The sequence below is a fragment of the Falco biarmicus genome, chromosome 4 (genome assembly GCF_023638135.1).
Source record: "Falco biarmicus isolate bFalBia1 chromosome 4, bFalBia1.pri, whole genome shotgun sequence".
Lineage (NCBI taxonomy): Eukaryota > Metazoa > Chordata > Aves > Falconiformes > Falconidae > Falco > Falco biarmicus.
In genome coordinates this window covers 75,359,132-75,382,693 of record NC_079291.1, presented here as the reverse complement: position 1 = coordinate 75,382,693, position 23,562 = coordinate 75,359,132, and the positions used below count along the sequence as shown (strand labels likewise).

The 23,562-nt window shown below is 49.9% G+C and overlaps 2 protein-coding genes across 12 annotated transcripts in view; one reads left to right on the top strand and one right to left on the bottom strand.

The window, feature by feature from the left end:
* The first annotated feature begins 706 nt into the window (after window positions 1-706).
* NAGPA (N-acetylglucosamine-1-phosphodiester alpha-N-acetylglucosaminidase) lies at window positions 707-16,131 on the top strand. 4 transcript variants are annotated; one of them, XM_056334507.1, is made up of 12 exons: window positions 707-863; window positions 1,208-1,693; window positions 5,543-5,682; window positions 6,233-6,341; window positions 6,727-6,855; window positions 7,718-7,926; window positions 9,058-9,105; window positions 9,468-9,596; window positions 10,732-10,863; window positions 11,061-11,121; window positions 11,742-11,982; window positions 14,285-16,131. In XM_056334507.1, exons 1-11 carry the CDS (start codon window positions 751-753, stop codon window positions 11,962-11,964), a joined length of 1,779 nt encoding a protein of 592 aa, XP_056190482.1. In that variant the 5' UTR covers window positions 707-750; the 3' UTR covers window positions 11,965-11,982; window positions 14,285-16,131. The 4 variants fall into 4 exon arrangements, with proteins under 4 accessions (XP_056190482.1, XP_056190481.1, XP_056190480.1 ...); XM_056334506.1 differs by having other exon boundaries at window positions 12,719-16,131; XM_056334505.1 differs by having other exon boundaries at window positions 11,742-16,131.
* A 1,003-nt stretch (window positions 16,132-17,134) lies between these two features.
* SEC14L5 (SEC14 like lipid binding 5) overlaps window positions 17,135-23,562 on the bottom strand; it is a 38,898-nt gene continuing 32,470 nt past the window's right edge. For all 8 annotated transcript variants that reach the window (XM_056334498.1, XM_056334500.1, XM_056334499.1 and 5 more), the window contains 7 exons: window positions 23,203-23,273; window positions 22,390-22,561; window positions 21,578-21,712; window positions 21,045-21,182; window positions 19,995-20,240; window positions 19,412-19,590; window positions 17,135-18,264 (listed from right to left, as the gene is read on the bottom strand). In XM_056334498.1, coding sequence (XP_056190473.1) covers window positions 18,159-18,264; window positions 19,412-19,590; window positions 19,995-20,240; window positions 21,045-21,182; window positions 21,578-21,712; window positions 22,390-22,561; window positions 23,203-23,273 — 1,047 coding nt within the window. In that variant the 3' untranslated portion in view covers window positions 17,135-18,158. The remainder of the gene's footprint in view (window positions 18,265-19,411; window positions 19,591-19,994; window positions 20,241-21,044; window positions 21,183-21,577; window positions 21,713-22,389; window positions 22,562-23,202; window positions 23,274-23,562) is intronic.

Genomic DNA, 23,562 nt, shown 5'->3' with positions numbered 1-23,562 from the left:
TGGCACAGCTGGAGGAGGCGGTTGGACTAAGCACCTGGTAAGGATGAAACACGGTGAGTAAAGTAGGTGCCTTTATCACGGTTAACAAAGTAGTTCTTTTATTCAAAATAGAGCTATGGAGAGTAAAACCATTTTTACTGAAAATGAGGGGTCTGGCATGTGGTTCCTGGTCAGAAAAAAGTGTTGCCTTTATAGGCAGATACAGGAGTGGGGGATTTGCTTTTTTAATCATGTATTTGAGTTGGCTATTTCTTGAATGAGAAAATTCCCAGACTTCTAAACTAAGGATCTCTGAGAGTTGTTGTCCTACCAGTTAGCCCAGGTGTACCACGGAACCCGAGCCACTGAGGGTACAGGTAGGAGAACCTAGAGCTGACTGAATCACCCCTCATCCCTCCAGTTTTGTTATTTTTCCCTTCTGGGAACTGGACAAACCCCCGATCCCCCAGAGGAGGAGGCTGGGGCTGTCGGTGGTTTGCGTGAGGCGGTGCCGGCCGCTGCGGGGAGACGGACACTCCCCGAGGCCGGAGCCAGCTCGGGCACTCTTGCATCCACCGCGCGGAGGCAGCCCACGGCTCTTTATTACAACAACAGGCTTTAAAAATATTTTATTTCCATCGTAAACCCGCCGTTCGCAGCCCAGCCCGGACGCACGGCATAGCCCGCGCCCCTCACAGCGGGACACGCGGGGGTGCTGCCGCCGCCCGGCAGGGGGCGCTACCGCCGCCCGCCCGCTGCCCGCCCGGCAAGATGGCGGCCTCCAGGGCGGCGGGGGCCGCGGGGTGGGGGCGGCCGGAGCCAGCGGTGGTGGTCGCCGCCGTGCTGGCGGCGCTCGGCTGGCTGCAGGCGACGTGCGGCGCCGGGTAAGTGTCCCTGTGGGTGTCCGGGGGAGTGGTAGCCCTGCCGTCCCGGTACGGGAGGGCCCCGGGGGGACTCTTCCCGGCCGGTAGCGCCCGTTTTCGTCTGGGGGTCTGGCCGGTTGCCGCCGAGCCGGCGCCCCGTGGTCGGCTTGGTGGTGCGAGTACTGAGCGGGACAGCCCCCCCTTCAGCCGGGGTGGGTTACAGCGGTACCGGGGACTCTGTACTGCTGTAACCCACCCCTGCTCGGTGAGGCCACCCCGAGCCGCACAGCGCTTGTCCCACCACATAGGTTTGCAGGCGCACTCGGGCTGGGTAGCCTCGGGGCAACCAAATCTTCTCATTGCAGGACCCCCCCCAGCGACCTGCTGCTGCAACCCTATTTCCCCTCCCCGCACGGCCCTCGCCACAACCACAGGCACGTGAGAGACTGTCAGCCCCTCAAGTATGGCAACATAACACATGAAGCTTGGCCCAGTGACAACAGGACGGGTGGCCCTGTGGCTACCACCAGAACGTTTGTTTCTTACATCCCCTCTGAGGGCAAGGACCGCAAGGTGGTCTATGGCCACTTCACTTTCGTGAAGAACCCCCTGAAGACCTTCTCTGTGCTAGAGCCGGGCGGCACAGGAGGCTGCCAAGCTCACCGCAGAGCTCCTGTGGAAGAGACTGCAAGGCTTGGGAAGTGTCTGGTGGCCCAGAACGGTGGGTACTTTGACATGGGAACTGGAGAGTGTTTTGGAAACGTTGTGAGTGATGGAAAGCTGGTGAGAAACTCTGGAGGGCTGCAAAATGCTCAGTTTGGCATCCGGAAAGATGGCACCATGGTGTTTGGGTAAGAATCTGGGGGTTGTTTGGTGTGGGCTCTTTCCTCCCTGAAGACCAGTAGGCCTCATTGAGGCAGGAAGCAGTGCCCCAGCACTGCCTCTTTGGCCTCTCCCAGTTCAAGAAGAAGCATGCTTTGAATGGTGAAGTTAGGGATGTCCTAACTGTACCCCACTGAGCTATCTGGCCATTGGTTTTTCTTTCCTAGGTTGAGGAGAAGGTTGATGTTAGTCTGATGATCTTTAGCTGCTTAGCTTCCTGTGTCTGCTCACCCAACATGGGACAGTTACACTTGATTATGGTAGAAGGGGGAAGAGGTCTCTGTCCTCCCCACAGGGAAGAGGCAGAGTGGACTATGTAGCTGCTCTGGCTGCAGTACAGAAATGTTGGGTTTGGAAGAAACCTTTGGAGGTGCCTCATCCAGCACCCTTCTCTCACAGAGTTAGCTTGAGCAGGTTGCTCAGGGCCATGTCCAGTCAAATTTTGAGTATCTCTTGAGTATGGAGACTGTGAGGAAGTGAAGAAATTTTTCCTAATACTCAATCCAGACCTCCCCTGGTGCAGCTTGAGGCCGTTTGCTCTTGTCCTGTGTTTGTTACTTGGGGGAGGAGGCTGACCCTGCCTCACTACAGCCTCCTTTCAGGCAGCTGTAAAGAGCAATCAGGTCCCCCCCGAGCCTCCTTTTCTCCAGGCTAAACACCCCCAGTTCCCTTAGGTGCTCCTCACCAGACTTGTGCTCCAGCCCCTTCCCCAGCTCTGTTGCCCATCTCTGGACACGCTCCAGCACCTCGATGTCCCTCTTGTAGTGAGGGGCCCAAAACTATGCACAGGATTCAGGCTGCGGCCTCAACAGGGCGGAGCACAGGGGGACAAATCACTACCCTGGTCCTGCTGGCCAGACTGTTTCGGATGCAAGCCAGGATGCTGTTGGCCTTCATGGCCACCTGAGCACTCTGCTGGCTGATATTCAGCCGGCTGCTGACCAGCACCCCCAGGCCCTTTTCCAGCTGCTCTGCCCCAAGCTGCAGCGTTATGTGGGGTTGTTGTGACCCCAGTGCAGAACCCAGCACTGAGCCTTGTGGAACCTCATACGCCTGGCCTCGGCCCATTGGTCCGACCTGTCCAGATCCCTCTGTAGAACCTTCCTACCCTCAAGTAGATCAACATTCCTGCCTGGCTTGGTGCTGTTGGCAAACTTACTAAGGGTGCACTTGATCCCCTCATCCAGATCATTCATAAAGCTATTAAACAGAACTGGCCCCAATACTGAGCCCTGGGGAACACCACTTGTGACTGGCTGCCAGCTAGGTGTAACTCCATTCACGGCAGCTCTTTGGGCCCAGCCATCCAGCCAGCTTTTTACCCAGTGTCCAGTTTTTTAGACCTGTCCAAGCCATGAGCAGCCAGTTTCTCCAGGAGAATGCTGTGGGAAACAGTGTCAAAGGCTTTACTAAGGTCCAGGTAGACACCATCCACAGCCTTTCCCTGCTGCTGCTGGGTTCAGGCTCAGCTGCACAGATCTTTTGTTTCACATAGCTCCCAGCCCCTTGCCCCATGCCAAGGCACTGAACCTGGGTGGAAGAAGAGCTCCCTTCTGGTGCCAGAGCTCACAGTCTTCCAGCCTTCATCATCAGGATTTGCCACCCCAGTCAGGAGATCCTGGGTGCTTCTTCTGGGCATTGTGGGGTTCAGGGTTTTGTTTCCACAGGCTATTAGGCAAGATCTGTCCATCTCTTTCTCATCGTCCCTGCTGCTGTGCAGTGTGCAGACTTCCTCCTGTTGCTGGTTGTCCCAGCAGCATAGCTCCTCAGCCAGCATGCACCAGGACACCATTTCCTTGGCCCCAGCTTCAGCAAGGCGCAGGTATCCCTGCAGCGTGAGAGCTGGAGCACTGCCTTCTCCCGCCACAGTTTCAGCTGAATCAAGGTGGCTGCACTCTGTGGTGTGTCACTCTGGCTGACCACAGACACTGTCTTCTGCAGAATTTCCAGCTCCCCACCCTGAGCTGCAGCATCTCTTGTCTCCTAAGAGCTGTGGTCTCAGCCTGGCACTTACACAGCCCTCTTCCTGGCACCAGCTGAAAAGGAGTGTGACACTCCCTAGTCAGCTGGAGACAAAAGCTCAAAGCACCCTTTGATGAGGTATAGCTGACAGAGGGTCTGTTTGTGCTCACTGTAAGTAAAAATCCCCAGTAGCTACCTTCCCCAGCAGCAGCAGCAGGCACTCTAAAAGTTCTAGAAGCATTCCCAGAGGTTCTTCTGATGGTCTCAGATGTTTGGGAAGCAGTCTGGAAGCTGCTGTATTCTCCACACTTCTGTTAGCCTGCTCCCACGTGCCCTCAGACCTCAGCAAGGGTCTCTGCAAAGGCAAACTGACTGTACCGAGCTGGGGCTTTAGCGTGCAGCTGTTCTCTGTCAGCCCTAAGAACCATGGCCTTAAATTACTTGGTGATGGGGTTGGTGACATGTCCCTTTTAGTGAGGGGGCTTCTGCTGAGGGGACCAACTGCAACTGCAGAATCGCTGTTGAGTCCTTAATCTCAGGTCTGCCCTGCCTCTCCCCTACTCTGGCAGGATTTCCTGCATTAAATGAAGCTGTGGCACTGTGTGTGAGTTATCTGCTCTGTGTCTTTGCAGCTTCTGAAATGTGACACTGGAAATAGTTTTGGTGTAAATCATTTGGTCTGTCAGGGCAGTGGGGAAAGTAATTTGCACTTGACTCTTTCACACCATGATTGTGATCAGCAGGATGGGGACGTTGTTACCCTGCACCTAACAAAGATGTTGCCTCTGCCACCTGGACTGATGGTGGATAATTATTTGCAGGCTTTAAAAGCTGACAGTTGGTTGATTAGTCTGTGCTCAAGCTGTTGTGTAGTTCGATCCATTTACAGCTGTGTTCATTTTGTCATCCTGTTCCCTTCCCATGGGTAAAGGGATTTCTTTTTGCATGTTTTTCATTCAGGTATTTTCAATTACATTTTTCTACAAAGCATGAACCTTTGTTCAGCTGCAGTCGGGGATAATAAAAAACTAGAAGCTGAGCATCCAGCTCCCACAAGACGTGCCTGGAGCATGCAGAGCAGTTTTAAACGAAAAATCCCTGGCAGAACCTAACGGCAAAAGCACGGCTGTTCAGCCCCAACCTTTGCTGCTGCCCTCTCCTGTCACTTGCAAGCATGACCTAGCATCAGGTTCTGAGAAGACAGATGTTACTCGGCACCTTAATTCTTGAAAGAGGAATATCCCTTGGGAAGCACTGCACAGTGACACACAACGCCCAATCATGGAAAAGGTAGCTGGACAGTCTTTTTGCTGCCTGACTGTTCAGTGAAAGGTTTTGCTGTCTGGAAAAGTAGAGGAAGCTCTTTCCCAGATGGAGGGGAGCAGGTAGCTTCCAGCAGTGCCTTCCCCTCAGTGCAGCTGTTGGAAGACTGGATGCTGTTCCTTAAAACCCTCTCAAAAGCTGTTTGGTGTCACTGTTTTGCAGAATGGAAAGTGACAGACAGTAAGATGTTACAGCTGCTTCCACAGATCTCTTAAGTATTTGGCAATGGCTCTGCCCTCATGTTCTGCCAGATGTTTTCTGCCCTTATTATCCTGGCTCGGGTCCACTGACCACGTTGTTGGCAGGAGTTGTTCCATGCACAGTGGCCTGGGACCATCATTAACAGTGGCTTTGTGCAGAATAGCAGGGAACAGGGTCCACTGGCTGCTAAAGTGATGTCTCACACTGCTTGGCCTCTAGGTTTGGATGGAGCTAGCCTTCACTCAGCCACCTTCTCCCTACTTCTTTTACATGAGGCTTTTACATGACGCTGCTGTGACTGTGGGTAACGTCTCCTGCTCTCTCTTTCCTAGTTACCTGTCTGAGGAAGATGTCTTGGATCAAGCAAACGCTTTTGTGCAGCTTGTGAGTGGGGTAGTTTGGCTCCTAAGAAATGGAGAAGTGTACGTCAGTCAGAGTCAGATGGCTGAGTGTGGTGAAACTCAAACCACAGGTAAATGCTGTAAAGCCTAGGTATAGATTGTCCTTCTGATGAGGCTCTTGGAAGGAGGGGGTAGCAGTGGAAACTATGTTGTCTAGTTGCAGTTTGCTACTCACTTAAGAGGTCCAAATTCCTTCTGTGCTACTTTACGCTGAGTCTGCAGCAAGTGCAGCGCAAGAAATAGGCTGCCTGCAAGATAAAGCTGCACTCGCCTGTTCAGGGTTGTGGAGCAGAATTTGCTGAGGACTGTAAATAGTGGTGGCATGACTGATAATAATACTTGTCCAGAGAAACTCAAAGCATGTGCCTCTTAACAGGATTTTAAAACTGAGAGCTTGTGAATCCCCTTTTTGGTCCCCATGCCAGACAAAAACTTAACAAGAGTGCTTCTGGAAATGTTATTTGTAGGTGGGCTTGGATGAACAAGCGGAACCTGGGCTGTTCTTGTGGTGTTACAGTTTAGATGAGCTCCTTGCTGGGAGCTGTTTTGCAGACAGATATTTCTGTAAACAGCCAGTTCGGTCACCCAGCTGGTGTGTGAATTATTCCTTCTCCTGCACAGGAACCTTCGAGAAGTTCATCAACGTGATATCGGCCAGGACTGCGGTTGGACACGACAGTCAGGGGCACCTGGTCTTGGTTCATGTGGATGGACAGACGGAATCCAGAGGGTAAGGCGGGGTTGTGGTAAGGTGCAAGTCTCTTATCTTTTTAGATAGAAGTCTCTAATCGGTCTCTATTATATATAAGAACATTATATATATATATATATATAAAAGAACAATCTGTCTCTAAGTTCTGTCACTGCGGCAACTCTGCAGCTGCCAGTGATGTGTTTTAAGGCAGAGACCTGCAGAGCTCGGGGTCATCTGAAGACACTGCTGTTGGGTGTCTTTCTGAGAAAAGGCTAATGCAGCCCCTAGGCAGTGAGTCAGCACACCTGGGGTGGGAGAACTTCCCTGCTTCTGCTGAGGAGAGGGACAAAGCTTCTAGCATAGCAGTTTTGTTGAAGTCAAATAGCATGTATGAGCAACAAACAACTGCGTTATTTTGCAGGGTCAACCTCTGGGAAATGGCTGAATTTCTGAAGCAGCAGGGAATCATCAATGCTATCAACCTGGATGGTGGGGGGTCTGCCACACTGGTCTTAAATGGGACCCTCGCAAGCTACCCGTCTGAGCACTGGTAGGTGCTGGCGGCACGTGCCCAGGGCTGCACCGGTAACCGGGCAGCTCCCGTTAGTGTGCAGAGCTCCGTCCTACCCCACTCCGCAAGGGAGTCAGCTGGCATTGCTGGGAGATCACAATGTAAAGGCAAGTGACAGGTTTTGAGGGAGAGAATGGCTGTAAAATTTAAAGCGATTTAGTGACTATGTATTTTTTCCACTTAGTCATCCAGGATTAAAGTTTAGCTGTTTTCAGACATGCAGCGAAGCTGTTGCCTAGACTGAGTGGCCTGATGTGGGAATCAGATAAGGAAGCAGTTCTCAGACTGGGACATTCAGAGCTGTACATTCACAGGAATTAGCAGAGATCTGTCAGCAGCTTATTATTATGGAAGAAAACACTGACTTGAAGGCCCTGTCCTGCCTCATGTGAGGCAACCTAAAGAATATTTTACTTCAAATTTAGCTTTTTAGTTATTTCTGACTGTAAACACAAAGGGGTTTAAAATTCAGTTTGCAATCTGACAGTTGAAACCCAAGTTGCTATAACTGCAATGATGTCACTTATATCAAAGTAAATAATATTCAAGAAAAGGTGTGTTGAACGCTGAAGTTTAGGGAAGCTGGGAATGCTTAAAGGGAGGCTTTGCATGTTGCTTTCTGTAAATCTGTGTTTGAAATTACTCCTGTCCACTAGGATTAAACACTTAGTTAAAATATTGACTCAAATCTAGTTTTATGTTTATGTTTTCCCATTATTAATGTTTTTGTTTGCCAGTGTGAGTCAGGATGAAAATCTGTGGGTTATATCAACTGGTTTCACCTAGGGCTGGGAGCAGCACAGTGCTTGCCTGCCTTATGGGACCTGTCTTCTGTCCCCAGCTCCTTTGACAACATGTGGCGTTGCCCTCGGAGCATCTCAACCATCATGTGCATCCATGAGCCTGCCTGCGAGCCTGCTGACTGCAGCGGTCATGGGGACTGTGTGGAAGGGGAGTGCCACTGCACTGGGGACTTCTGGAGAGGTCCAGCCTGTGACATCTTAGACTGTGGCCCTTCCAACTGCAGCCTGCATGGCACCTGCACCGACTGTGAGTCACTGTGGTGTGCAAAGGCTTCTAACGTGGAGATTTTGGTGGGTGCTGGTGGGTAGCTCCAGGGGAAGCATGGACCTGGGCAGTGTGTACGTGGGGAATATCGCAGACTTGCCTGTGAGGTCCCACGGCGAGGCCCAGTGCACCACTGTGTGCAGTCCTGGCTGGTTCACAGAGTCCTTTCCCGCTCTAGTGGGAAGGTGCACAGCGCGTGTGACCTGGCACCGGCAGTAGCCGCTTCCGTCAGTGCGGAGCAACACCCTGGAAAGGCTTCCCAGCCTTTTGGGGCCACAGGTGCTGGCTGGCTGGCCAGCCCATGCCCTGAGTCCGGGAGCCAGCTGGTGCCGTGTGCCTCAGCGCTCGTCTTACCTTCTGGGTGTACGAGCTGCTCTCCCCCTCCCCTCCTGCAGCTGAAGCAGCAGTAGAGGCAGTCAGAACCCTCTGCCTTTAGGAGATAGCAGCAGGGCTAGGCTGGGCTTCCCACCTGGGAACTGGACCTGTGGCAGGGCTTGACTGCAGACTCTGTGTCTCAAGTTTCCCTTTCTGTCACTGGCGTTGTGCTTCTGGTTTGTAAATCCATTGATGGAAAGGGCAGCGTATTATGCTGTATGACAGAGCAGCTGAGTTCTGCCCCCTCCCCTTGTTGTTCCTTCTTTACTTGAATCCCCTGCTCCATGATTTTTACAAGTGTGCAGTTGCTACTCTTCCATAAACTCCTTGGAATCTCGGGACTGCTGTAGCGTACACCCCCCAGCTCCTGCTCTTCCATGCCTGCTCAGTCCTGTTTTCCTGTTTCTGTGCTGCCTCCCTGATTCAATTCACAGCCACATTTGCACTGGTGAAGTGGCTGGGCAGAGCTCAGTGGGTGCAGTTGTTGCTAGTAGCTGACCCAGAGTTAATCTCTCAAAATCCAATCAGTGAGAGTTCTGCTGTGTTTGGCAGCTCTAGTTGGGTGCCTGTTCGAACCCCACCTGTGCGAGTGACTCCAGGATTCCTCTTCTGTGGGTTGCCTGGCAGGGAGAGTTAAGGGGGCACCCCAAGAAGCAGAGTGGCTCCTAATTTTGAGTTCCTGCTATTTCTCAGACTTTCCCTGTTGTCATTAATGCCTGTTTGTGTGTGTTTGCACAGCTGGATGCCTGTGTGATGCCGGCTGGACTGGCAGCAACTGCAGCGAAGGTAATGCTGACTTCCACTCTGCTCCACTTCTTCAATAGCCAGCAAGGGGACAGTGAGAACCCGTCCCTCCAGGCGGTGGTGGGCGGCTCCCCGGGAGGGAGCTGGCAAAGGAAAGGAAACACAGCATGCTGCTCTGTTTTTTTGTCGCTGTGAGTTTAATTGCTGAGGTGAACTCCTTAAGATCAGCGTGCTGCAAAGCACTTTAAGCCCTTGCTCCTTGTTCAAGGCACAGACTTGGCTTCTGTTCTCTGAGCAGCCATCAGTGCCCTGTGTCAGCGGCTGCTCCGTGGGTGGGACCACGGGGGTGGGGTCGCCTTCCTTGTAGCGAGGCCCCTGATGAGATCTCTGCTTGTCTCCTGCAGCTTGTGCTAGTGGTTTTTATGGGGATGCTTGCACCCAGAAATGCCAGTGCTACAACGGTGGCTCGTGTGACCCCCTGCATGGAGCCTGTTCCTGCCCGGCTGGGTACTATGGCACCAGCTGTGAGCGAGGTAAGGGCTGCAGCCTGGGCTAGGGGGAGGATTTGTGTCACCTTTGAGCCGCCTCTCATAAGTTAGCAAGCACAAGGTCTGCCCAGCAGGCTCAGGCTTGAACTTTACGGCTAGAGCATAACCTGCCAGCTTCCAGCTCTTAAGGGCTTGCCTGTCCTACCCAAACTGGCTAAAAAGAAAAGGAGGGAGCAGAGAGGAAAGAGGAATTTTCTTCATCACTAGAAAATTACAGATTCCTGTTTAGTCTGTGCCCCAAAGAACTGCGTTGCATTCCCAGAGCTTGTGAATGTAGCATGTGCAGACTTGAACATCCGTCGCTCGAGGGTGTCACACCAGGCCCTGCCTGTAGCCTGGGCTTCAGGTGAGGCAGGTCAGTGAGTGGGAAGCGCTCCAGGGGGCCGTTCCGGCTTAAAACCTTCAGATTCTGGCTGTACAGATGGAGCTAGTGCTGTGCACAATTGTGTAACCACTCCGGCTTTTCCGAGGGACTCGAGGCCCCCTGGTATCTGACTGAACAGCCTGCTCTGTTGACAGGACAAGTTAATTACAGCGTGGGTGTAAACTTCTTGTGTGCATGGTGACGTTAGCGATGCTTTGTTCCCAGCCTAGGAACGCTTAGCCAGCCCGATCCCTGTTTTACAAAAACTTCTCCTTGACATAAAATAACAGCAGTTAACTCACAGCGTGGTGCTTTCAGGCTGCCAGAGGAAGCAGGGTGGGCAGGCAGAACGGCTTTGTCAGGCTGCAGGAAACCTGGGGCTCTGACAGCTCGGCACAACGGCAGAGCCCACTGCGCGCTTGTTCTCAAACTCAAGTGCTTTGCAGTGGCACCGATGCCCGCCTCTGCTTGCGAGGCAAACAGCAGGGCCATAGTGCAGATCCGGCAGGGAGAAAAACATTGGAAGCAGCAAAGCCAGAGCCTGCTGTGATGACAGAAGCAACACTGATATCTCAGTGGGGTGTAGGTGAGGGCTGAGCCTCCTAAAGCTCTTAAGTGTCCCATCCGTCCTGGCACTGAGCCGGTGCAGCTGGGGAAGGGGCACAGCCGAGCTGGGGGGCTGCAGTGGCAGACAGGATGGCTGCACAGCAGGGGGGGCTTGGACAGTGACCGACTGCCTTGTCATCACCTCCCCAGAGTGTCCCATGGGCTGGTACGGGCCAAACTGCCAGCAGCAGTGTGCATGTGAGCACATGTGTCCCTGCGACCGGGAGACGGGCAGCTGCAACATCACCTATGCAGTGGCAGTGCAGGACCAGTTGAACAAAGGTACCTCTGGCTGCAGGGGTTGGCTTGTGCTCTTTTGTTTTTTTAAAAAAAAAGTTGGGAGAGCAGCTTTAGAGCATCATGTTCTGCTTGCTTCGCTGCTGGCTTTGACTGGCTGGCATCTTAAGCTTGCTCTTTTTTAGTGGAATTTTACACCCTCTCTCCAACGCTGCATTTCTTCCCTCTATTCTGTTTTCCAGCTGGGCAGTGTTTGGCTTTCCAGAATAAGGGAAGGAGCCAAGAAAAATTCTCTCTGTCAGAGTAAGTGTGTGATACTTATCATATACGTGTATACATACACAGCGAGTCTGTGCCATCAGTGCTCCCTGCAAGATGAGTAGTTCATGCCACCTCCCGGGTGCCAGTGTGTCAGTCACTGCCCAAACCATCTGTGTTCTGATCTCGTTGTATCTCCTGCAGCTCTCAGTGGGGAAGGTGAGGAGGGGGACCACAAGGTGCTAAAAACTTAATTGTAAGACAAAGTGCTGAGCTGGAGCCCCCCTCAGTGACAGTCAATGCTCCGAGCGTGGTGTTCTGTAGCTTATGGTTAGCCAAGAGCCACCTTTCCTCTCCCGCTGTATGTGCAGCAGGGACAAGGACAGCTGTGACACCGGAGCACAGCTGCTGCAGTGCGGGGGAAGCTGCAGTGGCTCTGCGGGCACAGCTGGGCACGTGTTAACAGAGCAGAACGCTAAAAACATCCATTTGCTCTGGCCACCAGAGCAGCCTTTCAAAGGCTTTTGCAGAGCACGTTTGTGCCCGCCCGAGAGCAGAACCACAACCTTGGGGTGCCGGGGAAGTGGGGACCAGCCTTGAGAGATCATTTACACAGTGGGAACATGTGGGAGATGTGGGTTACATGGATTTTTCTCATCTGACAGAAAAACCTGGATCTCCATGACCTCTGTCTTGACTCTGCTTCTCGTGATTAGCACCGTGGGAAACATAGGGCTTTTCCTCAAGAGCAGGCCGGAGCGGCAGGGTGAAAGCAGTGACTATCTCTACCACCGCCTGAGGGAGGTGAACGGGGAAGCCAGTCACAGCCCCACAGCTGCTGCCTGGGAGACAGAAGACAGCCAGGACCAGAGCCAAGCGCTCCTTTAGAGCCCTGGCTGAGAGCAGGTAGGGTACTGGCTACCCTGCCCCTTGCCGTGCCGCTTGGCGCTCAGGCCTCGAGTGTGGAGCTGCTGACTGACCCGCATGCGGCAGTGAGGGACCAGTCCCAGCCTGGGAGGCACAGCCGGCTCCCCCTCTTCCTCCGCTGCTCTGCCTGCCCGAGCAAGCAGGACTGTGCCTTTAGTGGCCATGAGGGGATACAGGGCACAAGCCACCAGGCTGGCTTCTGCACACAGAATTCCACAGCTGCAGCAGGAAAGGGAACATGCTGGTTCCCCCCAGAGGGAAGCAGGTGAGGAATGTGAGCCATGGGCAGTTCAGCGAGGCCTTTTCTCACCTGAGCCGTGGCTAGTATTTGTGAGATGCAAGATAAATTGCCTCTAGCACAAAGCCAGGCTTAAGGTTGTTGTAGTCTGTAACTGTCTGCCCTTCCCTGGTAAGCTCAGATTTTTATCAAAAAACTGGGGGAAAAAAAGTTGTTTTAAAATGCTGCAGGAGGTGCAGCACATAGTAAAGCCACAACGTTCCTCCTGCTGGCTGCAGAGGCGGGCTTGCAGGCTGGCACACAGCATCGGGGCGTTCTTGCACCCCACTTCCTTCACCTGGCTGCGCTGACTTCAGGGCCAGTGTTTTCTTATCAGATCCTTAGTCCTAGAAGTAGCCATTTTCAGTAGGTTTTTGTAGTACAGCAACATGAAAAGGCCTGTCAGCTCAAACATGCTGCTCTTGCATTCTCTCGTAGCTCCCCGAAGCCGGCGCACGCTGCCCAGCTGCACGGGCTGCTGCTGAGGGACCCCAGCGTGGAGCTCTGCCACTGGGGAAGAGTGGCAGCCGCCCAGCCTGGTGGGCACAGCCCAGCAGAGCTGCAGGCCAGGGCCCACATGCCCTTGCCCACTGCTGCCAGCTCTGCCCTCTTCCCTCTGAGGGAGCCACCACCAGCTGGGACTGGGATCAGCAGGTACCCCAAGTGACCCGAGATCCTGAACATCTCCAGTGGAAATCAGACATTTTACTAAATACATCATTGCACAATGCATTTTAAAAAAATAATAATTTTTGAGTTTGCTTCCATGTGAGGAAAAACTAGCCTTTAATGTGCTACTTTAATGCTGCAAAGGGGCGGGGCGGGGCGTTACAGCCTCTCTGAGCCTAAATATTAACATTTTTATGCACTGTTTTTAAGTCTCCAAGTAAAGGTATGGAATTTTGTGCTGCCGTTGGCATCAAATCAGCCTGTAAACAGGAGATTCTATTTTTCTATTATTTACATAAGTCTATTTGAAACTTGAATAAATTCTATTAGTGGTAAGTGCCTGAAACTCAGCTTCTTCCTGCTTGGTTGCAGCAGGCAGGCGTGATCCCTTCCCCCTTCAGCTCAGCTGGCCGTTCGAACCCAGCAGACCCTTTTTATTTTAAAAACCCAACTAACACTGCAGGACGTGATGTGAAAAACAAAAAATGCTGGTTCTACAGGAAAAAATTAAAGAACATTTTAGTTACTAAGCAGGAGTAGCTGAATACAAGCTTTACCTCTGTTACTCTGTGGGTAAAGGGCACAGCATGTAGTTACATTTGCAGAGTTTACCACAGTTTGAACAGTTGTGTCAGACGTGTTTAGAGATGCTTTTTTATTTCCAACATACAGAGGTGTACAGCTCCTAGCAGAACCTACAGATACTGGAACTAAATACAGTTGTTGTCAAGTAACATGTTACAAAGCACTCCGTGTTCTGCTAGTGTGCTCTTAAAGAACACCAGGGATCTTTTGGCTGAGAAAATTCAGAATTTCAATTTATAAAAATGAAAACAGCTGCAAGGGAGAGAAAGTGCTTGCTAAAAAAAAATTAAATAAATTAATGCCCATTTAACTTATCTTTGTAACCAAGAGCTTGGAAGTGGATGCTGATGTCGTTAAAAGCCAATGCTTGCCGTGTGATTCCAGTTTAGCCTTCCAAGAGAGAAATAATCCAGTATAAGAATCATCACAAACATGCTGGCAGATTATTAAAGCCAACAGCATGCAGGAATTTTTGACAAGTGCTTGTCGATGTTGTCCTTAAGAGTCCAAGAGCTGTTTCTTGCATTATTTCCTCACAGTATAAGCATTTCCGATATTACAGGCATTTTGAACTAAGGGATTCCCATGGCTGGCCCTCACTGCTGCGCCAGCGCACGGCAGCCTTGTGCCCGAGCTGAGCAGACAGTTGGGCTCAGCGCTTCCTGCCAGGATTGCCAAGCTACAGTTAAGCGTTACAGATTCAGGATTATACATTTTTTATTAATAGTTCTTCTTTTCCTGTTACTGAAGGGGAATCGATGCAGCCAACTGGGCAGCCATAAGACTGAAGCGAACGAGCCAAGGGACTGCAGTCACCCAGAGCTGCCTCCCGTAATGAGTCGGGATTGCTCTTGCCCTGGCAGCAAGTACTGGCGGCCAGGAAACCCCCAGGCCAGGCTCGGTGCCTCCCTGCTGGCAGCGCAGCCATGCCCGAGTGCTACCTTACAGCTCGGCACGCGGCAGCAATAAAGCCCCCGGCGCTGCTGCTGTGGGCACCTTCCTGGGCCGGAGCCTCCCTCGGTCAGGTCTCGCCGTTCTGCCTACAGCAGTTAAAAAAGCCCCTTTCGAACCTGAAGGACAAAACACACAGCCAAAGCAGCTCAGTGCTGCCTTCCAGCTTTGCCCTGAATGACAAGACGAGTGTGACACCCCCTCCCCAGCACATGCCCACCAGTGATGCGCAAATGGCAGGATGGGGCAAACCCATAGAAAGTTACTAAGAACAAAGGTTTCACATACGGCCGTACTTCAGTGTAAACAGCAGCACTTTGTACCTGCAGCGCAGTGTCCCTCCTCGCTTTAAACATGGCAGTGGCTCTTTGAGGTAGCGGTTGTGTTTTGCATATGAAATATCTGACACAGGGGAAAGCCCCAAATCACTGAGGAGCTACTTTTTAAGTACCCAGCTCGTTACCTGAACACAGCCAAGCTCACCGGCTTCACTGAGGAGCAGCTGCCACTGCACAGGAGGGCCTCGCTGCATCGCAAGCTCTGCACCCGGAACCACAGCCCGGTTTTAAAGGTTCTGGCTTACAAGATCTTTGAGAGATGAGTGGCTCCCAGGGAACCAGGATCCAGAACACCTCCCAGCCTCAACTGACAAGAGGCTGCTGTTAAGAAAACAGCACGTTTTATTTTCTAAAGCACACAGATGTCATTTTATGGGGAGAAAGGTGCTTTAGAAGAATTCTGCTTCTCTTGTATCTACAGTTCACAAAGTCAGGTTTAAAAAGCACAGCACAGCACAGCACCGCACCAGCCACAACAGCCAGGCTGCTGCCCCCTTTCTCATTGTAACATTCAGGAAAAAAAGGCAGAAAAAGATCTATACTGAATTACTTAAATTGGTAGGTGGAATAACCCCGGCAGTTTTGCTTACAATCAACATGGGAGAGTTCACAAGCTGCTTCCCACACGGATGTGTGCAGCAGTCTCTCGTGGGGCCGGAGCGCGGTGCCACCGAGGAACAAGAAAAGCCACAGTGCGCCATCCCCGGCACGCTGTAGGACCAGCCCCTCATCTCTTCCCTGCTTGTTCAGAGACCTGCCAGAGGCTGCCAAGATCCCCACTGACAAGAGTCAAACACCCAAACCTTTTCCTGCTGGCAGGACAGCAGCACATGCCACATTTGACAATAATAATAAAAAAAATAAATTAAAAAAATCCAGTGCAATGGAGGAAATTCTTAACCAGAGCAAACCAAGGGAAACGGGAATGTTACCACCATGGGACATGACTGACCAAGCCACAGGAAACCGAAACCCTGAAACAGCGTGGGGAGGACAAGGCTGGGTTTGCTCCTGATGCTTTGGGAATCAGCTTGACTCTATTTCTAGCATCAGAATTAATTACAGGTAAAGGATTTTACATGAGGGATACACACATGCACTTTTAATTCCAGAACTCTTGATTTTCCGGAGCAAAGGCGGTACTTTTCCGTCTCTATCAGACTGCGATTACACTAACATGCCAGAGACAGAGAAATGGTGAAGTCACTGAACAACGGGGGAATCTGCTGAACTCGCAGCTTCCCCAAAGCCGGCACAACTAAGTCACCTGTTCCACTCTTACACCAGAGACATAAAGAGGGAGAGTAACTTCCTTGGCTCCAATCCTTTAAAAAAACAAATGACTTCTATAAACACATCTAGTTCTTCATCCTCCATAGTTCCAAACGTTGGGGCTCTTTTTTTCCGTTGGCAAAGCCTGGTACTTCAAAACCAGTAGCTACAAAGCAGGGTTAGAAGGAGCTACTTTATGTGTATGTTGTTCTTAGCTGCACAGATCCCATCAACCTTAACAAAAACCTGGTGAGAGGAAAAGGAAGCCCCCAAGTCTTTACCGAGAAAGATGGCCGTGGATTGCTGTGCTGGAGGAAGAAACCACCCCTCCACCCTCACCTGTGCCATGGCCAGAACGGCCTGTGCTGTTCCTCAGCTGGGGAACTGGAAACTCACCCATCTTAGACCATGTTTATGCATGGGACACAAACCACTTGGCTGGGGCAGCCTAAACAATCACAGGGGCAGTACACTGACAGTCATTCCGTGGGCAGCGGATCAGTGTGGAGGCAGCCTCCGTACGGCAGGGGTGAGGTCTTCACCCAGCACAGCTGGATCCAAAAGCAGACATCTGTCCACAAGTCCCACGTGCGTGCCAGCTGCAAATACCACCTAAGGGCAACTGAGTATTTGATGCACATTCTCATTTCCTTGCCACCTAGACAAGAACAGGCACAACCTTGCTGCCCAACCTGATAAATGGATCACTGGCACCTTTGCTACACATCCACTCTAGAGTCATCGATGGAGATTATGGACAAACATGGTATTTTTGGTGTGTCATGAAGATGCACTGTCTTCTTACAAATCCTGAACTCAATTCTTAATCCTAAAAAAACATCCCCTAAGTCCAAAAAGCGCTGGACTCTAAGCTTACCCTGTGGGAAAAGACGCCGCACAGCGCTTACCCCAAGTGCTATGTACGATACAGCCCTTAATGCAGAAACATCCAGCGATCGTGGAGATTAGAACCTGTGTAGAAAGTTCTCTTGGGATTGAAGACAATCAGTTATTCCCTGCTAAAACAAAGTTCATCCCATTAAAAAAAAGGTGACTGGGTTTAATAAATAGTCATTTCTGAAATTATAAATAAGTTAAAAATTAATTTAAAATAAGCTAGTATTTGAATAGATACATTTCAGTAGTGCTTAAATACATACATGCCTTTTTCTATTTTAAAAAGTTTTCAAGTTGGCTCATGTTTTAAAGAAGCAAGTTCTATAATACTGCCATAAAATTTTGTGCCTTCAGGAAATAAAATATTGCTTTTCTTAGCCCTTTATAATTTGATTCAGTTCCCATCCACTTTGATGAGATGGGTCAGATCTACTCATTATTGCTCGTAAACCTGAGGAAAAAGGAACAATAGTCTGTCCTTCAGAAAGATGCTGCTTTCTGGAGGCAGGTTCTCTGCCTGTACTTTCTAGAAAACTGTTTTGACTTTTGTGTCTCAGTGGGTTAAAAAAAATCCAACACATTTCCTAATAGCATCCTGTCAGATCAGAAGAGGTTTTAGGTTTGACCTGGAACTGATTTCTGAAACATCCTACCTCTATCAAGGTATTTACAGTTTGCTTCAAGTCCCTGCACCTGAAATGCCCACTTTACTTTCTCATGTGTAATTGGTACCCTGGGCACCCCAAAAACTAGATTAGTTTTGCTACTCGTCAACAATCTAGTCCTACAGATCAAACAGGTAAGGCATCATCAGTCTCCTCTACCACACGTAGGAAAAGGACTGATTGGAAAGAGCCCTTTAAAGTCGAGTAATACATGGATTCATGCAAATTGACATTCATCCAAAACCCACAATTTGTGAAAAAGACTACTGAGGAGTAGGCATCTGATATAAAATGTCTAAATCTGCCATTTGAATTCTAAGTTTTTATCGTTAAAGCAGCTCCCAGAAGCCTCTCTGTGCCCAAAGGGCTGCCACCTGCGTCACACGAGCGTTGGCCTCCAGGCTCGGCCCCTGCAGGCTCTTTGGTTTGGTGCACAGAGCAGCGCGGGGGGCAGCAGGAAGCCCCAAGTGATTTTTCCTCGCCGCTGTGGCCTTGGCCCTGCTATCTAGAAAGATGGGAGCTGCTCTGGGACTGGCTGGAAGATGTCGTGGCTCCACTCAGCTGCGAAAAGCCGCTGTTGCAAGATTCCAGGCTTGACATGGATCCCCTAGGATGGGACAAACCAGAGAGATTTGTTAGGAAGGCAGCTATTAATAGATAACTCCATACATCTGACACATCAACTTACACTCTACAATGCTTGCAAAAGTATTTATTTTTTTTTGTGCCATCATTTTCAACTTGGTCTCTTAAGAATCTCTGTGTCACGACTAAAAATTAATTTGTCAGAGACATCTTTTCTCCTAGCTACAGGTATTATACCTTGTCTCTTGCAGCTGTTCTGGGAGCGGGACACAGCTGGAGCCTCCCTGGGGCTGCAGCCACTGCCCCAAGCGTCCCAAACGCAGCGCAGCTCAGCAAATACAGCTGCCACTGCTCACCCGAGAACTCCAGCCTGCTAAGCACAACAGCCCCAGTTTCAACATGTCCAGCCACAGCCTTCAGCACCTTCTGCCAAGAGCAGATGGGGTTCCCTATAGGTGCGAGTGCCGACTGTTCCCGACACATTTTATACAGGCAGAGCAACAGGGAACAGGTCTGAGTGACGGGGGTGAGGAATCTGCTGCTGCTCCAATGCCACAGGATCTGGCCAGATCACACTCCCCAAGTCACCACCTGCAGGTCTGTTCTACCCAACACTTCCTCCAGCTCCCAGTGAAAGGTCAAGTACTTGCAAAGAATTCAAGTTACTGGGTGAATGTACTTTTAGCATGAAAGGAGTACTAGCATGAAAAGTACTTTTAGCATGAAAGGAGGCTAGGCAAATCCTGCCAAGCGTGGTGTATTCAGGTATTCAGGAAGCGCTCTCCAAGCCACGACCGACATCCTTCTCGAGTGCCAAACGAACCATGTATGAAACAACCCATCTGATATTTGTTGTTACTCAAAAAAACTTCTCAAAATGCTCCCAACTAAGATAAAACTCCTCAGCCAAAAACCTCCCCCTCTTCAGTAAGCAAGAACTGAGGCACAAATTCCACTGGTGGACATACAGCCAAGGGGCCCCCTTACTACCTACAGCACTAAAGGAGACTGTGCAAAACTCCACCAAGCTTGTGTCCATCTAACTTGCCATCAATGAAACACACACGCTGCGGAGGTCACTGCTATCTGAATGTTTAACTTGCACTCTGCCCTCTCATTTGGCTTCTCTGTTGCAAGCCATAGAGTAAATCCCTCAGGAAGCCTCCTACCTGAAGTCCTTGGATGCAAGCACCTCGTAGTAGTATATAAGCTTGCACTTGTGACTGGAAACTTGCAGAGAGGCGAGAACATCATCCACCCGAGGGAGACTAGTGCCAGAACAGGGCAGAGGGCCATGCATTTTCCACTGGAGAATGTAAAAGCCAGGCCAGCGAGTCACGTGAGATCCCTGGGAGAGAAAGAGAGTGCCATCAAGTGACAACCAGGTGTCTTAAGAAATAGCTGAAGGACTTGGCAAAATCAAAAGAAACTATCGAGCTGACTACTTATAGGAGCATACATCATTCACTTATTTTATGTGCCTGAGCAACACCCCTGTAATGCTAGTGAAGAAAGGTTATTTTCAATTAGCTTTTTATCGTGGATTAAGGAGTCTCCTTCCAATGTCTCACTCTAAATTAGGACTGCAATAGCAGCCACTTTCACGGGGAGTCCAGAGAATGAGCACCACCACAACTATTTGTAAGCAATACGGGATTTCCCATCCATGAATTCCTTCCCCTCCCCACCACCAGTCCATTTTGGAGCTTGCTAGGACTGTACGATCCATGCCAGGACCCAAACACATCTGACCTGGATGCTCTCTCCTTCCCGGCAAACCAGTGGAGATTCCATACGGCTGTAATCTACCCCAAGGACCCATGTCTTATCAATTAGCTGCACATTGTCCCCAGCAGCAGAGGTACTTGGTAATGTGGCTTCTTTATGACTTGTTTCAGGAGCTCGTTTGGAGTGGAAGAGGCTGAACACCACATCTCCCTTCAGGATATCAAAGTCCCAGGTGATGACAGATTCCCCTTCCAGAATCTCCACGACTATCTGAGAACAGAACACACACATCGTAAGGAGGCAGGTCCTCAGGTGGCAGCCAGCGTATTCCTCCTTACCCTGAAAACATGCTTTTCTCTACAGCCTTCAGTTAAGCTATTGGTCTTGATTCCTAAGGAGGATACAGACCAGTTCCCATTGCCAGTCTTCTGCCAGGGTGCAACTGCTCGGGCATTTTTGCCCCATCTCTCCCCTGTATCAGAGTTGTTTGTAAATCATTTATTAGTTCTAGGAAAAACTCAACAGAACTGAAGCAAAGTGGTTGGGACACAAAGAGCACCTTCCGAGCAGCTGTGCACTCCAAAAGGCTCTGTTGCTTGTTAAGGAATCGAAACAGGCCAAATCAGAGTCACTCATCATCAGTGAAGCTAGTGGACAAGTGATCTTTTTTTGGACATTCTTTTTTCTGATAAGCCCCAGCAGGATGTTTCCAGCACACACCTTCTCATGTTACCACCATTACTGTCCTAGCTATGCCACTGAGAAGGGAAGCTGTACTATCAGAAGGGAAACTGAGGGAGCTTTGTTTCCATGAGGAGGAGGAGGAAGAGACTGTATCTTACAAAAAATTACACCACAGTAGAGTTAAGAGACACTGCTGCTCAAATTACTGTTCTTCCACACTTTCAGCTGTTAGCTACCATTAGCCTTCCCAAGAAAGGCACGCTGCTGCTGAACCACCTGGTGCTCACACTTCGGGAGCCCTTCGTTATTCCAGTCAGCCTTCACAAAAGGAACACATCACTGGCAGCAGTTCGGCACCACCCTTCAGCCTTACGAAGCTCTGGTGTGTACCTCATGTGGAGCTCCTCTGAGGACACTTGCAGAGTGATAAATAGTTTCTGTCCATAACCGGATGTGATCAGAGTTCTCTGGCTCTTCTTCTGTCTGATAAAGTGACTTGGGAACAAGCCCACCTTCTGGGACAGTACACTGGAAGAATCAGACAAACAAACAGAAGGGTTCAAACTAGTGTAAAGTGTCAAGTCAGTTGTACCATCAACACCTGCCAGCTGTCAGGCAGGATGACACCTTCAGCTGCTATAAGATTTCACAGCAGGACTAAGTTTACCTGAACTATAATGGTTTATCTAAGCTCCCTTCAGAGAGCTAACCTCCAACCCCCTTCTCCAGGGCAGCATCACCACTTCAGGTGAAGTCTCCCGCACACAAATCAGCCGCACCCCATGCGCAGGGTAGGGGCACCCCAGCCAGAACAGAGGTTTAACCACCTTTCAGAAGGGAGTGGAAGGCCAGGGAGTTGAGGAGGGAATCAAGGGAGCTTGCACATTGCAGATTCCACCTGCAAAACAGGAAAGTGAACTCACCATGCAGTCTCCTCCCAGGAAGTCTGGGATCACGTCTTTGTCCACGTAGTCTACCAACCCTCCTGGACCCTGATAGTTATTCCCACTGTAAATGAGGAACTTCTGCCTTGTGTTTTCATTGATAAAGGGACTGACCTGAAATAAAGTGAACAGAAGACATCACCGTCACTGAGTGACATTAGAGACAATTTTTATACCATCCTACATGGATGCTTTAGGCTCTAGACTGGAAGGTCTCAGCTGCAGGAACGCAGACAAGCAGTAGTGCAGAGCTTCCCAACCCTGAAGCAAATGGAAAGCGCACTATATCGTTGTCTCACAACATTTTCTACTTCATATAGAATAAGTCTGCAGTCACTGCACCACATATAAACCTCACTAGAAATTTAACAAGCATGTTCTTATATTGCCAGAACAGTCAGCAGGCCCTAGGCAGAACCGTATCGGTTATTTATTATTACTCTTCTCTTCAGCATCATCCAACATGAGATAAAAAAATAGATATTTGTCTTTTCCCATCAATACAAAAACCCACCAAGTGTTGGCTACCACTGCTGCACGGGGAATTGCAATTTAGGTTTGACACCCTGTCCTGCCCTGGTTGACAACCACCACTAGAATCACATGAGCTACAGGCACACTATGACTTGCTCTGTAGCAATGCTGTGGCCTCTTCAGGGACTCAGCCACAAGTTACCTGGAAGCTTTCTCCTCCCTATCTCTTCAGACAAGCACAATTTACACTGACTGAATGATTTAGCTATTTGTACATGCACGAGTACTTATGATCCTGCAGTCCAGATTTCACCCACCAGCGTCCAGAGCACAGGAAAAACCCTGGGTGCTCGCACTATCAGTAGTCTCCCCAGAGTTTCAGGGTAGTTGTCCTCTACGACTTCAATTATCCGAAGCAGGGCCTTAACTCCAGGCCGCCAGAGATGCCGCATATTTAGCCCTTCCAAGTCCACGAGACATGTCCAGGATCTAAAATAAACACACAGAAAAAGACCTGTCAGAACTTCATTGCACGGTGGCTGCTCAGTTTATGATCCACAAAATATTTCAGTAACACTGTAGCCCCTACAGGATCTAGTGTAGCCAAAAAGGGACACCGGCAGTTCCAATAAAAAGCAGATCTCCACTCAGGCAGCAGACAGCCTGAACCCAGTTGAGCTTTCAGGTAAAACAGACACCCACCCCCGAAGACAAAAATATATGCTGTCAGTGTGGGAGAGGGTGAAGGTATGCAGGCCTGTTGCTAAAAATATTTCAAAAATGCATTTTAAATGAAAGTGGAATCTGGCAGTTTCCTGTATGAAAAAAAATATGTATTTTCAAGGATCTGGATTAAAATCACTAAGATAGCAAGATTAAATTCATCTGAAATGGGACGTAAAAAGATGTAATGAAGGACCAATACTTGCTTTCATATGAGGCTGTAGAATTTATGTGCATTTAAGTCCACTATATATGGTACCCCAAGCCCAGAAACATCCCGTAACAGAGACATACTGCTGTCTGCATTTTAAGCCTAAGGGACATCATCTAAAACCTTCACAGAAGCATTCTTGTCACCGTGTCAGCTCAAACTCCATAAGAATACAAGAAGAACTAACTATACTAACGTGATGGGGCGGCCAAAGACATTGGTATTTTCCTCACATCTCTTTTGTCCTTCCTCGTTAATTGACAGAACCTGAAATCAAAGACAGTACAGACTAGTATTAGCCTGAGGAACTAGGAGAGCCCAGAGATCTCATTTCAAAAAATACAGAACCCAAAAGTATACCAGTTTGAGAACTTGCAGTGTGCAAAACAGAGAATAAGAGTCTATGTTAAAAAAGGAAAAAAAAAAAAGGCTTCTCTACTGAAAAGTTCTGCTGAGCATACAAGGTACAGATACAGAAAACCTAAGATGAAAGTATCAAGATCACACGTTTTTAGCTGAGCCTGAAAGAGCCATGGAAAGCTTACAGCTAAACTGC